The sequence below is a fragment of the Taurulus bubalis genome, assembly GCF_910589615.1.
Source record: "Taurulus bubalis genome assembly, chromosome: 5".
Lineage (NCBI taxonomy): Eukaryota > Metazoa > Chordata > Actinopteri > Perciformes > Cottidae > Taurulus > Taurulus bubalis.
Genome location: NC_136593.1, coordinates 19,297,035 through 19,312,270, shown reverse-complemented (window position 1 = coordinate 19,312,270; position 15,236 = coordinate 19,297,035). Strand labels below are relative to the sequence as shown.

The 15,236-nt window shown below is 45.0% G+C and overlaps 1 protein-coding gene across 1 annotated transcript; it reads left to right on the top strand.

Annotated features, from left to right (window-relative positions):
- The first annotated feature begins 231 nt into the window (after window positions 1-231).
- On the top strand, window positions 232-14,402 carry myh7ba (myosin, heavy chain 7B, cardiac muscle, beta a). Its single transcript, XM_079218450.1, has 43 exons — window positions 232-363; window positions 842-945; window positions 1,034-1,177; window positions 1,362-1,518; window positions 1,634-1,661; window positions 1,970-2,066; window positions 2,617-2,640; window positions 2,766-2,858; window positions 2,974-3,037; window positions 3,133-3,231; window positions 3,314-3,417; window positions 3,885-4,023; window positions 4,118-4,236; window positions 4,582-4,731; window positions 4,931-5,101; window positions 5,190-5,369; window positions 5,458-5,590; window positions 5,671-5,747; window positions 6,064-6,151; window positions 6,234-6,351; window positions 6,446-6,569; window positions 6,798-6,934; window positions 8,515-8,770; window positions 8,865-9,107; window positions 9,274-9,450; window positions 9,539-9,684; window positions 9,768-9,858; window positions 9,941-10,330; window positions 10,422-10,548; window positions 10,628-10,746; window positions 10,850-11,046; window positions 11,126-11,309; window positions 11,474-11,639; window positions 11,763-11,887; window positions 11,990-12,105; window positions 12,203-12,395; window positions 12,493-12,696; window positions 12,927-13,052; window positions 13,236-13,406; window positions 13,525-13,629; window positions 13,720-13,815; window positions 13,915-14,049; window positions 14,291-14,402. The coding sequence occupies exons 1-43, from the start codon at window positions 267-269 to the stop codon at window positions 14,300-14,302; spliced, it is 5,826 nt and encodes a 1,941-aa protein (XP_079074576.1). The 5' UTR covers window positions 232-266; the 3' UTR covers window positions 14,303-14,402.
- Window positions 14,403-15,236: the final 834 nt, after the last annotated feature.

Here is a 15,236-nt window from a genome sequence, read left to right as displayed (position 1 = left end):
TGGCACGTGTCAGTTAACGCGCAGGGGGTGGTTCTATATTTGTGTTCTCACTTGGGTTGATGGTGGATCTGCGCTCTTTACGCACAGGTAGTATTTTCATGCCACGTATTGTTTTCGTCAAGAATTGAGGGCTGAAGAAGCAGAATCCGCTTTAACATGTCAAGAACTACTGACCTTAACGCAAAGCTTTGTTATCCTACTAGAAGAGTTTCCCACCTCGTTTGTCTGGTGCGTCCGGTTGTTGGATCCGGCGAGGAGCTGCCACCATGCCGCGCGTTGACGTGAAGGAATTCGGGGAGGCTGCGTCGTTTTTACGCAAGTCTGACATGGACATGATAACGTCGCTCAACGTCGCTTTTGACGGTAGGCCTAAACCAGAGAGTTTAAAGAAAACGGAACCCTATAGGGCAAAATCTCATCTCATCAAAAATGTATTCAGTTTTGGATTTAATATTAAATTCATATCTGTTTTTAAATCAGGCAACAATTCAGCCGATGGTTTGAGATTCCGGCTCTTTATTGCAGCTACATTTATTGCAGTGTTTTTTGTCTGAAAACATGGCAAAATAGGTAAAAACTGTATCACCATATCATTTTTTTCAAAGCAAAATTTTACAATGAATCATTATTTTATTGTAAATTAGTTTTTTTAAAAGTGCTATATAAATATAGTTTTTAAATCATGTCTACAATAACACTTGTTGAGGTGAGTATTTCTGCAACACATGCTTATTTGTGCGATACTTTCATTGTGTGATGATTTGTTTAGTTCTTTATTTGTCTGTACCATGGACCGTGTTGCTACTTCCCAACATCCTTCCTCTGTCTGCTGCACTGTTAGGAAAGAAGCGAGCCTGGGTCTCTGATGAAAAAGAAGCGTACATTGAGATTGAGATCAAGGAGCTCAGCGGGGACAAAGTCACCGTTGAGACCAAAGATGGAAGGGTAAGTGATCACCATGCAGTAATGAATGAAAACACTATGCGATCCCATGCTTCCCCTCCTCATGTCTGCCTTGCGTCCATCCCTTTAGTCTCTGTGCGTGAGGGACTGTGACATCCAGCAGATGAATCCTCCTAAGTTTGACTTGATCGAAGACATGGCCATGCTGACGCACCTCAACGAGGCTTCGGTGCTGTTCAACCTGCGCCAGCGTTACGCTGCCTGGATGATTTATGTGAGTGTCCCATTATGGACTGATGATACTTCCCCTCTCCCATGTTTCCATGTTCCCTTAAGAGGCATCATTATCCAGATTAAATTACAACTGCAAGCTTGAGCAATGACAGTACTGGCCATTTTGGCTTTCGGTGATGTATCCCGGTGTGTTAATGTTGTGCCTGCACGTGCCGTGTCTTCAGACCTACTCCGGGCTCTTCTGTGTGACGGTGAATCCATACAAATGGCTGCCCGTCTACTCGCCCACTGTGGTCGCTGCCTACAAAGGCAAACGCCGCTCTGAGGCTCCGCCGCACATCTACGCCATCGCAGACAATGCATATAACGACATGCTGCGCAGTGAGTGCACACTAAGATATTATAACAGCACACGGTACACACACGATAGTGCCAAATTCAACACACAAACTCTTCAGTTTATGTTACAAGCCTTGTGTTATTTTCTTTTCCTCAGATCGAGAGAACCAGTCCATGCTCATCACGTAAGTATCAACTGCCTGAAGTGAATCTTCTTCTCTGTCTTGTCACAAATTAGAAAATTAAACAGTTTTTAACTGTACAAGCAGCCATAAAACATGTAGACCGTCCACACAGCTATTTTCTAACTTAGATTTGACATTTTTTTCCCTCAAGTTTTTGTCTTTTTACTGAAATCTATCTTCACTTGTTTTTCTTTTTCTGTCTATTTTGTGATATGCAGTGTAATTATTTTTGATTTACACTACCGTTGCCAGTTTTTACCTGTTGTATGTTATGTACACTGTATTGTTATTTTTTCACACTCCTATAGCGGAGAATCCGGTGCTGGCAAAACTGTCAACACGAAACGTGTCATTCAGTATTTTGCCATTGTGGCAGCTATTGGGGAAACAACTGCCAAAAAAGGAGTAAGGCTGACGTGGCAACGTTTTTGCTTCCCAGCTTCTTTTTTTTTTTTTGCTGTATTTTTATTTTTTTTATTTTCCTCATTTAAATTTTTTGGTCCCAGGAATCCTTCCGTGTTTCCCCTTTAAACCGTGTCCATACATTCTCCTCACTGTCAAAATGGTGAATGTCTTTCCCCTCATGTGTTGTGAAGCCCTTCCAGCCACTTTACTCTTTCTTATTGAGTTTTTAACTATTTTTCTTTTTCCCTTTCCATCATTTTTCTTTTCCATCCATCATTTTTTCTTTGGCTCAAAATTTTCCATTATCTTTCCCTTTGCTTTGAGTTTTGGTTTTGACTTTTCTGTGTGGATTTTTCCTTACCTTTTTCCTCCCCTGAGTTCACCACACCTCATCCTATAAAACAAGGTGGCCATTGGTTTTTACCACAGCTTTAACAACTATCTAATTCTCCAGTTGGTTATGATGTTTCCCTTTTGCTTGTGTAAGCATTATTCAATCTTGCTTCATATGATATAAAACTTACAGGCTTCTCAACTTGTTCTTTTGCAGCAAGGTCCTGCCACTAAAACAGGGGTGAGTTTAAGCTGCAGGGGGAAAATGACACCGCTACTTTATGTTTAACATTGATATGAACATTGAAATAAATGGAAACAGTAACAAATGATGTAACTGGGCATCTTTACATTTTACTCACCCAGGGGACTCTGGAGGATCAGATCATTGAGGCGAACCCGGCCATGGAGGCGTTTGGTAATGCCAAAACGCTGAGAAATGACAACTCCTCCCGTTTTGTGAGTACCAGGAAAACCCCCCTGTACTGTACATAGCACGCTGTGCATACATTCAAATCGGTTTGATAATTGGTTGCTTGAATTCTGGAGCATTTAAAATATATTTTCCCCACAGGGCAAGTTCATCAGGATCCACTTCGGGCCTTCAGGCAAACTAGCCTCTTCTGATATTGACATATGTGAGTTAATGGTCAAGCATTGTATTAATCATGAAGTTCTCTTCTTGGTCCTATCGAATACGAACATGCTGCTCTCTCTCCCTTCTGTCCTCCAGATCTTCTGGAAAAGTCCAGAGTGATATTTCAGCAGCCCGGTGAGAGGAGCTACCACATCTACTACCAGATCATGTCTCAGAAGAAACCTGAACTGTTAGGTAAGTCATTCTGGGTGTTTTGGATATTTCATGACGCACTACAGCAGGACAGCGACGCGATCCTGTAAACTCTTTGTTCCAGACATGCTGCTGGTGTCCTCCAACCCGTACGACTACCACTTGTGCTCGCAGGGCGTGACCACCGTGGAGAACATGGATGACGGACAGGAGCTGATGGCCACTGATGTATGAGCTTTTATTATGTCCACATTCATATTTGTGAAGTCGTGGGATAACTGATCTTGCAGGGTTCCTACGGTCATGGAAAACCAGGAAAAGTCATGTAATTCTAAAATGGTTATTTCCAGGCCTGGATACAACACATGGAAAATGTGTTGGATTCATATGTTCATGACATTCATTTACGCTGAGTTGAAATAATGATTATGCTTTTAAAAGAAAGACGCTCAAAATATACATACAAGCATACATACAGGCATCTATATAAATGTTTATTCTTTTAATCAAACTATTGTCTCATTCATTTGTGTCATTTAAGGTATACTGTATGCTTTGGAATTTTATCACTTTTTCATGTTTACACCGAGATTTCACAAAATGTTTGGTCATGGAAATTTTGTTTAAAGTCATGGAAAAGTCATGGAAATCCATTGGTCAAAATGTGTATAAACCCTGTCTTGGCTTCTTTACAGCATGCCATGGACATCCTCGGTTTCCTGGTCGACGAGAAGTATGGCTGCTATAAAATAGTCGGAGCCATCATGCACTTTTGCAACATGAAATTCAAGCTGAAGCAGCGGGAGGAGCAGGCGGAGGCCGACGGCACAGAAAGTAAGAGCCAGCAACGGGACATCTGGCACAAGAACAACCGTTTGATTTAAAAGTTTGTGATTTCATTTTGTTTTCTTTCCTGTTTGGTCACCAGGTGCAGACAAGGCCTCATACCTGATGGGCGTCAGTTCAGCTGACCTCATCAAGGGCCTCCTGCACCCGAGGGTGAAGGTGGGCAACGAGTATGTGGTGAAGGGACAGAATGTCGAACAGGTGAGGATTCACAATGTCCACTGTCTGTGTTTTCATTGTTTAGACATTCTGAAAGACAATGAATGAGTTATTTTTTTCAGTAATATGATATAATTATGAAGTGGAAAACGAGGCATGTCAACATATCAAACAAATAGAAGCAGAACTGCAGTCTGAAATGTACATGACAGGGTAGAAAGACATTCAGTGTGTTCATTTTCACTTCCTTCTGGTTGGCTGTAGTACGCTGATGACGGTCGATCAATACACTCGCCACTCCACACACACTGGAATCTGGTATCCAAGCAACAGAGGCTATTCATGTGAATGACAGCTGTATTGCTCCTGCGTGTGTGGGTGCTGTAGGTTAACTACGCCGTCGGTGCTCTGGCCAAAGCCACGTATGACCGCATGTTCAAATGGCTCGTGGGACGCATCAACCGCACCTTGTACACCTCTGTGGCTCGCCAGTACTTCATCGGGGTCCTGGACATCGCTGGGTTTGAGGTCTTTGATGTGAGTAATTGTCTTTCAGTGATTCAAATTATATTCCTCAAGAACTGTGACCACCAAACTGGTTTTCTGTCTCTATGGCCATATTATGTTGTAAAATCAACAGGTGCTTATTGTGATGAATTAGCAATGCTGCAACGTGTTTCTCCGCGCTGTTCCCTTCTACCGCTCCCTCTGAACACCTGTTCCTCTTTCATTGCAGCTCAACAGCTTTGAGCAGCTGTGCATCAACTTCACAAATGAGAAGCTGCAACAGTTCTTCAACCACCACATGTTCATCCTGGAGCAGGAGGAGTACAAGAGGGAGGGCATCGAATGGACCTTCATCGACTTCGGGCTGGACCTTCAAGCTTGCATTGATCTCATTGAGAAGGTGAACAAAGTGTTTTATCCACAGTAGATAGTCGACTTATAAACTAGCTTCAAAGAGAGCCGTGTGTGACACTCTGCTCTTTCTGCAGCCGCTGGGCATCATGTCCATCCTTGAAGAGGAGTGCATGTTCCCAAAGGCCACTGACAGCAGCTTCAAAGCAAAGATGTATGATAATCACATTGGCAAGTCGCCCAATTTTCAAAAGCCACGGCCGGACAAGAAGCGCAAGTACGAGACCCATTTTGAGCTGATGCACTATGCCGGAGTGGTAAGTTCCCAATCAAGCCCTGCGACTGTCTTACAACGTTAATTCTTAACACCGTTCACTAACCCGGATGTCCCTGCTGCTTTCACAGGTACCATATAACATTATTGGCTGGCTGGACAAAAATAAAGACCCACTGAACGAGACGGTGGTGGCGTGTTTCCGGAAGTCCGCCAACAAGCTGCTGGCATCTCTGTACGAGAACTATGTCGCCTCAGACTCAGGTACAGCAAACAGGGTTCTAATGGCATACAGGGGACATCTTAAGGAGGTCAAATGAATCACCCTGCTCATTACCTTGCAGCGTCCGAGCACAAGATCGGCGGCAAGGAGAAGAGGAAGAAGGCGGCCTCTTTCCAGACCGTGTCTCAGCTTCACAAGGTGAGACTGACACCCTAGAATGGTCCAATGCTGATGCAGGCGAGAATATTCCAATGTGTTGTGTGGTGCGAGCGTCGTTGGACAGCTGAGACGGAGGCAGTTAAGACTTGCAGTGATGTTTAGGGCAATGATCACATGAACATCACTTTAAGTCTGTGCTGGCTCCTCTCTCACTTACATCGAGGATTTCACGTGTGAGGAAGTCAAAGTCCTGCAGAATAAAATATTGTATATGCCGATATTTTTGTTTTGTCAGAAATAGCTAATAGGTATTTATTCATCTAACTTGATTTGCGGCGTTTTTTATTTCCAACAGGAAAACCTGAACAAGCTGATGACCAACCTCCGCAGCACCCAGCCTCACTTTGTTCGCTGCATCATCCCGAATGAGACCAAGACTCCAGGTAACAAGCGGCACAATCACGGCATATCCTTCCGAGGTAAACACATGGGACTGGGCTCATGTTTGAACCTTGCCCTGCACAGGGATCATGGACGCATTCCTGGTGCTGCACCAGCTGCGCTGCAACGGCGTGCTGGAAGGCATCAGGATCTGCAGGAAAGGCTTTCCCAACCGCATCCTCTATGCTGAATTCAAGCAGCGGTACAGACCACGTTCAGATCACTTTTGAATATCCTGGCATGGACTTTGAGTCCCAGTAATCGGTCCTAAAACACTGTTTTATTCGTCCTTTCAGCTACCGCATCCTGGACCCCCAAGTCATCCCGGATGATAAGTTCATGGACAGTAGGAAAGCTGCGGAGAAGCTGCTGTCCGTGCTGGATATCGACCACAACCAGTATAGATTTGGACATACAAAGGTAGGAAGTAGCAGCTTGTGTAAAGCAGAGCTGTGAATGGCAAGATAATCCGCAAAATACAGATAAACAAAAAATTCAAATTGGATGTTGTAATGGTATTTAACGAATACCATTAAATCTAAAAAGATCTCTGAATGTATGTGATCGATTCGGTTCTTCTTTTTATTTTTAAAGGTAGACCTTTAATCACTGTTTAATTTGATCCCCCGGCGTCTTGGCTTCATGTAGGTGTTCTTCAAGGCCGGCCTTCTCGGTCACCTCGAAGAACTGAGGGATGAGCGTCTGGCCAAAATCCTGACGCTGCTGCAGGCCGCCGCTCGTGGCAGATTAATGAGATGGGAGAAGAATAAGATAAGAGAAATGACGTAAGAAGACTTTTGTTGACCACTTTTTTTCCAATAATCATGACTGTATATATATAAACTGTATTCATAGACAGAGGAAAGCCTTTGAGCTTGATACTTCACAGGAAATACTTCATGAAAATGAAGACATGAGTACACATCAAAGATAAAAGCCGTCCCCAACAGTTGCTCTTCTGAACAGGTTCAATAGCAACACAATCAGCCGTGAGCCTTTCAGCTTGTGACACACTATACCTTGGTGTTCACTCCCTCGCTCTAGCATGTGTGGCATGCAAGGGCAGTGTTATCGTCGTGTGTGAGGCGTGCGCTTGCCCTTGTATGGTTGCCAGGCATGTGTGTGGCCTTACTGTTCTAAGGGCCCCATCCCTCTCTCAAAAACACACACACACACACACGCGCACCCTTCTCGCAGGTCTCCGGCCATTCTCTCCAACCAGCCTCTCTAAATTAAACAATGCTGACGGTGTCCTCAGAGCCAGGTGGCGACATGTGTCAAGTGGCAGCTGCTCGGTCCCTCCCTAAAAATACAACCCTCGGCCCCCTCTCATGATGCCCGATGGCCCCTGGCCCCTTTTGTCCGCGGCGCCTGTACTTCTAAGTGAGTGCATTGATGGGATATGTGGCGGGTGACAGGATTAAAGTTGGCCGTTGGACAGAGGGCTTTAGTTTCTAAATAAACACAGACGCTCACCTTTGAGAGGCACCCGGCATGGAGTCATGCCGAAAATGCAATCAGCTTCCCGACACTCACCTCCCACCCCGACGTGTGCACGCTCACTCCAACTCACCCTCTAAACACTGACAGGGAGTCCTTGACCAGTCTGCTCTGAGTCCATATTTAGGGCCGCGAGACGCCATTCTACTGAGACTAAATCAATCTGGTAACCCCGTTTGGTCACAGTCATGAAACATCAAAAGGAGCATTAGGTGTATGATTTCATTTCAGATACAAGAGAGCGGCTAGCAGCAGGATTAGTGCCAAGATAAGTAACCAAATAAACAAACGGGGAACTCCGGGATGAATCTTTATGACCTTCTTCTGTTAACTTGATCTGAACTTCACTTCTGCTGGTTTTAAGAGCGGAGAACTCAAGTACTTCATCAATTCCAACACCAGTCATGTTAGAAATGTGTGCACTTGTGTTTACTTATTTTAACATTATTATAAAAGTGGATAATGTCGCAATTTACTTTTCATACATTTAAACTGGCAGTGTTTAGTTGACTTCAGTTTGGCATTTGTACTATTAATGTCAGAAGCTACATGTTTCCACCATTTATCCAAACGTTTAGCTAATGTTTTTAACTGTTTATATATTAGCTCACTATTTAAACCTTTTATCAATTAGTACAGCCATTGTTTCTGCAGTTCTTTTAGGTAACTAGTTGAGCCAGTCTTCCATGACTTTTAGTTAACTGTTAGACTTTTCCACTGGGTATATATATACTTCAATCCAATCACAAGCCTTCACAATATTTCCACGTATCCCTCGGGCATAGATAGAAGTATATCTTAAAATGTTAATGATAGAAAAATCCTCATTCTTCCAACCGTTCGCTTTGTTTCGTCATGTTTTTAGTGAAGCTCTGATGATCATACAGTGGAACATCCGGGCCTTCAACGCTGTCAAGCACTGGCACTGGATGAAGCTCTTCTTCAAAATCAAGCCTCTACTGAAAAGCGCCGCCACAGAGAAGGAGCTGGCCGCTCTGAAGGAGGAGATGGCCAGGCTGAAGGAGGCTCTGGAGAAATCGGAGATCAAGCGCAAAGAGCTGGAGGAGAGGCAGGTCAGCCTGGCCCAAGAGAAGAACGATCTCTCTCTCCAGCTGCAGGCAGTGAGTGGCAGTCCTCATGCATTCACAGTCATCTTTCGGAAAAACAGACAGTAGCATGGTAATGTACTGAGCCCGTACTCTTTCTCCCCTGTAGGAGCAAGACAATCTTGCAGATGCCGAGGACCGCTGTGAGTCGCTCATCAAAACGAAGATTGTTCTGGAGGCCAAGGTGAAAGAAATCATGGAGAGGCTGGAGGACGAGGAGGAGATGAACTCCAACGTGCTCGCCAAGAAGCGCAAGCTTGAGGACGAGTGCGCTGAGCTAAAGAGAGACATTGACGATCTGGAGCTCACTCTGGCTAAAGTGGAAAAGGAGAAACATGCCACTGAGAACAAGGTATGACATTTGGAAGTGGAATAGGTTGCCTCCAGAGGGCGCTGAGAGGCCACGAAGGGAGCCACAGCACATTCAGTATGTAGGGAGAGAAAAAAGTAATAAATGTGTTTTGGGATTTCTATTTTTACGAGTGTCAAGTATATGTATATTTTCTTCTGGCTTTCAGGTGAAGAATCTGATTGAGGAAATGGCAGTTCTGGATGAAACCATACTGAAGTTGACCAAAGAGAAGAAGGCTCTTCAAGAGGCTCACCAGCAGACTCTGGATGACCTGCAGGCAGAGGAAGACAAAGTCAACTCTCTGACCAAAGCCAAGGCAAAGCTGGAGCAACAAGTGGATGATGTGAGTGTATTTCTCGCCTTTAAAAAGCACAGGTGCTCACCATCCTATACATAACATGTAACATGTTTACCTTCCTTCTGTGAATCAGCTGGAGGGATCACTGGAACAAGAGAAGAAGCTGCGTATGGACCTGGAACGGGTCAGACGTAAGCTGGAGGGAGATCTGAAACTCTCCTTGGAGTCGATTATGGACTTGGAAAACGACAAGCAGCAACTTGTTGAGAGGCTGAAAAAGTGAGCCTTCAAATATTCACAGACAAATATGATTTTGCCATTAAGAAGTAATGATTAACAATGAAACACATTTTCTCTACCAGGAGAGACTTTGAAATGAATGCAGTCGGCTCAAGAATAGAAGATGAGCAAGCCTTGGTCACTCAGCTCCAGAAGAAGATAAAGGAGCTTCAGGTGGGAACAAGTCTCTCAACCTCTAATAGAGCACTTATGAAACATAACTTTGACAAAATAACTGACCGTTGCTTTCCTCCAGGCCCGTACAGAGGAGCTGGAGGAGGAGCTGGAGGCCGACCGGGCTTGCAGGGCCAAAGTGGAGAAGCAGCGTGGCGATGTGGCCCGTGAGCTGGAGGAGCTGAGCGAGCGCCTGGAGGAGGCCGGAGGGGCCACTTCGGCTCAGATCGAGGTCAACAAGAAGAGAGAGTCAGATTTTCTGAAGCTGCGGCGAGACCTGGAGGAAGCCATGCTGCACCACGAGGCCACCACGGCGACCTTGCGAAAGAAGCACGCCGACAGCATCGCAGAGCTGAGCGAGCAGATCGACAGCCTGCAGCGGGTCAAGCAGAAGCTGGAGAAGGAGAGGAGCGAGGCCAAGCTGGAGGTCGATGATCTGGCCTCTACTGTGGAGCATCTCTCCAAGGGCAAGGTAGATAGAAGAGGATAGGCATACTGAGTAGCATGGAACAAAACTAGATCAATCCGTAAAAAAATCTAACATTTCTATCTCTGGTCTGCAGGCCACTTCAGAGAAGATGTGCCGCCTGTATGAAGACCAAATGAACGAGGCTAAAGCCAAGGCCGAAGAGCTCCAGAGGCAGCTCAGCGACACCAGCACCCAAAAAGCTCGTGCTCAGGCCGAGTCTGGTAAGAAGCTTTTAATTTATCATAAGTCTTCAAAACAAATTTCACGGACAGGTGAGTGAACTTTTTCTCCTTCACGTAGCCGAGGTGAGCCGGAAGCTTGAAGAGCGGGAAGCCATGGTCTCGCAGCTCCAGCGGGCCAAGAACGGCTTCAGCCAGAATGTGGAGGAGCTCAAGAAACAGCTGGAGGAGGAGAATAAGGTCAGCGGCAGTCAGTGGTTATCTACAAAACTGGTTGCTACCTCTGAAGAAAGTTCCTCCACTTTGACTAATGGCTGTCTAACATCATGATTTGTCTCTTCAGGCTAAGAATGCCCTGGCCCATGCACTGCAGTCATCTCGACACGACTGTGATCTTCTGAGAGAGCAGTACGACGAAGAGCAGGAGGCCAAGGCTGAGTTGCAGAGAGGTCTGTCCAAGGCCAACGCTGAGGTGGCTCAGTGGAGGACTAAGTACGAAACTGATGCCATTCAGAGGACTGAGGAGCTGGAGGAAGCCAAGTGAGTGAGATGAGTTACAGAATACGATGGTCATGATCGTTTGAATACATGAGCGTCAATTGTGATTGTCTTTCATTAGGAAGAAGCTGGTGTCCCGTCTGCAGGACGCTGAAGGGACGGTGGAGGCTTCCAATGCCAAGTGCTCCTCCCTGGAGAAGACCAAACACCGGCTCCAGACAGAGATCGAGGACCTGGTCATCGATCTGGAGCGCGCCAATGCTGCTGCTGCTGCCCTGGACAAGAAACAACGCAACTTTGACAAGGTATGATGGCAACCAATACAGAGGGTTGCTTTTGCTGTCCTCAGGTGAAATCACCCAAACTAGTCAGATGAATAATAGTTAATTTGTGCATCTGTCTTATGGTGCCTGGTGCCTGGTGACTTCGGTTGCTTAATGGTAAAAATGTGCCTTATTGTTTTCTCCAGCTGCTTGCTGAGTGGAAACAGAAGTATGAAGAGTGCCAGTCAGAGCTGGAGAGCTCTCAGAAAGAGGCTCGTGGTCTAAGCACAGAGCTCTTCAAACTGAAGAACTCCTATGAGGAGACCCTGGATCACCTGGAGACCATCAAGAGGGAAAACAAGAACCTCCAAGGTACCTGTTGTAGCTCACATCATGAATACCCAGTTAGAAGGTTGTGTTGAAACATATCATTAGTGTGTTTTACCTTGACATTTATAAGAAATATAAACATGTGTTCTATCTCTACTCCCCTAGAGGAGATCGCTGACCTGTCAGATCAAATCAGTCAGGGAGCGAAGACCATTCAAGAGCTGGAGAAATTAAAGAAGGCACTGGACATGGAGAAAAGTGAGATTCAAGCTGCCCTAGAGGAAGCTGAAGTAAGCAGTTTGCAGAGTTCACTTTACTTCCATCTTTTTGTGGTCTGGGATATGTTTTGACCCACAGAACATGTTCAAACATTAAGTGTCTTTCTGTCTCAGGGCGCTCTGGAGCATGAAGAAAGCAAAACTCTCCGCATCCAGTTGGAGCTCAACCAGATCAAGGCCGACGTTGACAGGAAGCTGGCAGAGAAGGATGAGGAAATTGACAGCCTTCGGTGAGATTCGTTGATTACTCTTTTCTTCCTTCTGATTCCATCCCATCGACCACTCCATACAAACTGTTTTCTCTCCGTAATGTTCTTCAACTTCTAGCCGTAACCACCAAAGAACCCTGGAGTCCATGCAGGCCACCTTGGATGCCGAGGCCAAGTCTCGCAACGAAGCAGTGCGCCTGAAGAAGAAGATGGAGGGCGACCTGAATGAGATGGAGGTGCAGCTGAACCATGCCAACAGGCAGGCCGCAGAGTCCCAGAAACTCCTGAGAAACCTGCAGATTCAGATCAAGGTGAGGGCCAGTCGATTAACTTACCTGTGTCAGATTCATGAGCACATGGAACAAATCCCATTCAAAGATTTTGCTCGTATATCATCTGTGACTACAGGACATTCAGTTGGAGCTGGATGAGACTGTTCACCAGAACGACGAGCTGAAGGAGCAGGTAGCGATGACGGATCGCCGCAACAACCTACTGTCTTCTGAGGTGGAGGAGCTGAGGGCCTTGCTGGAGCAGAACGACCGCGCTCGTAAGCTAGCTGAGCATGAGCTGCTGGAGGCCACCGAGAGAGTCAACCTGTTGCACTCTCAGGTAGAAAACCACCCTAAAGTGACATAGATCACTTCAAATAAATAAGTGGGCTTCTCAAACAATGGTCATTTACTTTCTGTAGATCTGCATGAAAAGGGTATTTTCATTTCAAGTGAAGATAATCTGATTACGTGATCCCAGCTCATTGTTACCAGTTTTATAAAAATGAAAGACACCATATTAAAAACAAGATGAACTGGCATTTTAATCCTTGAACCTTACTGATGCAGAACACTGGACTGATCAACCACAAGAAGAAGCTGGAGAATGATCTGTCCATGCTGTCAAATGAGGTGGATGATGCCGTGCAGGAGTGCCGCAATGCAGAGGAGAAGGCCAAAAAGGCCATCACCGATGTAAGATCTGGAATAAACTAAATATAAATGGGCATGATATTACACATTTACATAACAGAATCTCCAGTGCGTTTGATAGTGATCTGGTTGACTTTTCAGCCTTCACCGGATTTATATTATTCTGTAACTTGATCTGTGCTGTAAGATTACCTAATGTCCGTTTAACACTCTGTATTCTTGTAGGCAGCCATGATGGCAGAGGAGCTGAAAAAGGAACAGGACACTAGTTCCCATCTGGAGAGGATGAAGAAGAACATGGAACAGACCATCAAGGATCTGCAGATGCGTCTGGATGAAGCTGAGCAGATCGCCCTCAAGGGAGGCAAGAAGCAGGTCCAGAAGTTGGAAGCCAGGGTGAGAGATGAGACAACTTAAATCCTTATATAATCACCGTCACACATGATAATTCTCGTAATGGGTAATGAGTTTTGTTTGTAATTTATAATGAGTGGATTGGTTTATTGTCTGGTAGGTAAAAGAACTGGAGAATGAAATGGAATCTGAGCAAAAGAAGAGCCAAGAGTATCAGAAGGGCGTACGCAAATATGAGAGGAGAATCAAAGAGCTCTCCTACCAGGTAAACCGAGAGTGTGGTTGCACATAAAGACATGCTGGGGCGTAGAATATTCATACATGTTGTTAAGAGGCCACTGTGCTCTTTGTGAAGGGTGAGGAAGACAAGAAGAACCTGGTCCGCCTGCAGGACCTCATCGACAAGCTGCAGACCAAAGTGAAGAGTTACAAGAGACAGTCTGAAGAAGCGGTGAGTCCACCATCAGTAGTTTAATATTATTGTTCTGTCGGTGATAAACTAGCCTGAGCACCTCTTCAGTGTGTTTCTTGGTGTCCCATCTGTCTGCAGGAGGAGCAGGCCAACACCAACCTCTCCAAGTACAGGAAGCTCCAGCACGAGCTCGACGATGCAGCGGAGAGGGCCGATACGGCCGAAACGCAGGTCAACAAGCTCCGGGTCCGCACCCGGGACCAAGGTAGCAAGGTTAGTCAACTTAATACATTTCATATTACAGTATGCAGCCAAATTATATGACCTTTCAGAAGCATTTATTAAAATTAGCCAGCGGGCTGCATGACGAGAACTAATCTCAGACGAGACTGGATGTAATCCTCTGTTGAAGATGACCTCACATAGCCTCTCATGTGATCTCGAGAGCGGTCATGAGTAACTCTGACACTGTGTATGTGGTTGCTAATAAACATCCCACTCTTGTGTATTTCAGCATGCTGACTGATGGGAGGCCGAAAGCTACGGCCAAACATATCACAGCCAGCCAGCTGCAACAGCTGTGCTCAACTGTGACGACGCACCCAAATAAAGACTTCGAAAATGTACTTTAAGCGTCGCTGTTGTTTTTTTCCCCCAGTGTCAATGTGTGATAAAGATAGAAATCCCACAATGAAGTTCTAAAGAAGAATTTATTATATTATTAATTTGACAAACAGCTGTTAAATAAGGAAAATGAAGTTCAATACCAGTACCAGCATTAGAGGAACATGTGGGTGAAAGTTGGTTACAGAAGGAGCTATAATAGCACGTGAAACCTAAAACATTAATCTTTTCTCCGTTTGTCATTGACCATCGTCAATGATGGTCAAGAAAAAGATTAAAACAGACATGTGCAGAGGTGAATTCTTAACATAAATCGTGTTGGATTTTGTGCATTATTCAATGCAAACACATGTGAAAACATGGGTTCTTATCTAAAATGAATTAATAATGACGATGTTACACCCTTAATTGTATCCACTGTTCGCATCTCTTAAAAGGTCGTTCCCTTCAACAAACAGTAAATGCTATTGATCACGGGAGGTGAGACAATCATATTTGATCAAAAAAAGCACCACATGGACTAAGTTGAGTGAGAGTTAAGACCGGATGCGAAAATTATCTAATAACATCGTCTTCATGCCAAACATCCCATGGATCTCCAGGAAATAAAGTCAAAGCTTCAGGGATCTAAAACCAAAACCAAATAGCGTTTTTGTTTAACACTGTGCAGCATGTTCTTGGCCATGGGGATAACATGTCACCATTCTCTGTACAAATGAATGAAATCTAAGGCCTACGAGGAGCATCACACCACATACAGCATAAGTGTTGAGAACCATTTCTCTTGTGCATCATACAGAGGGATCACTCGCTCTGAAATGTAGATCACAAAGCTA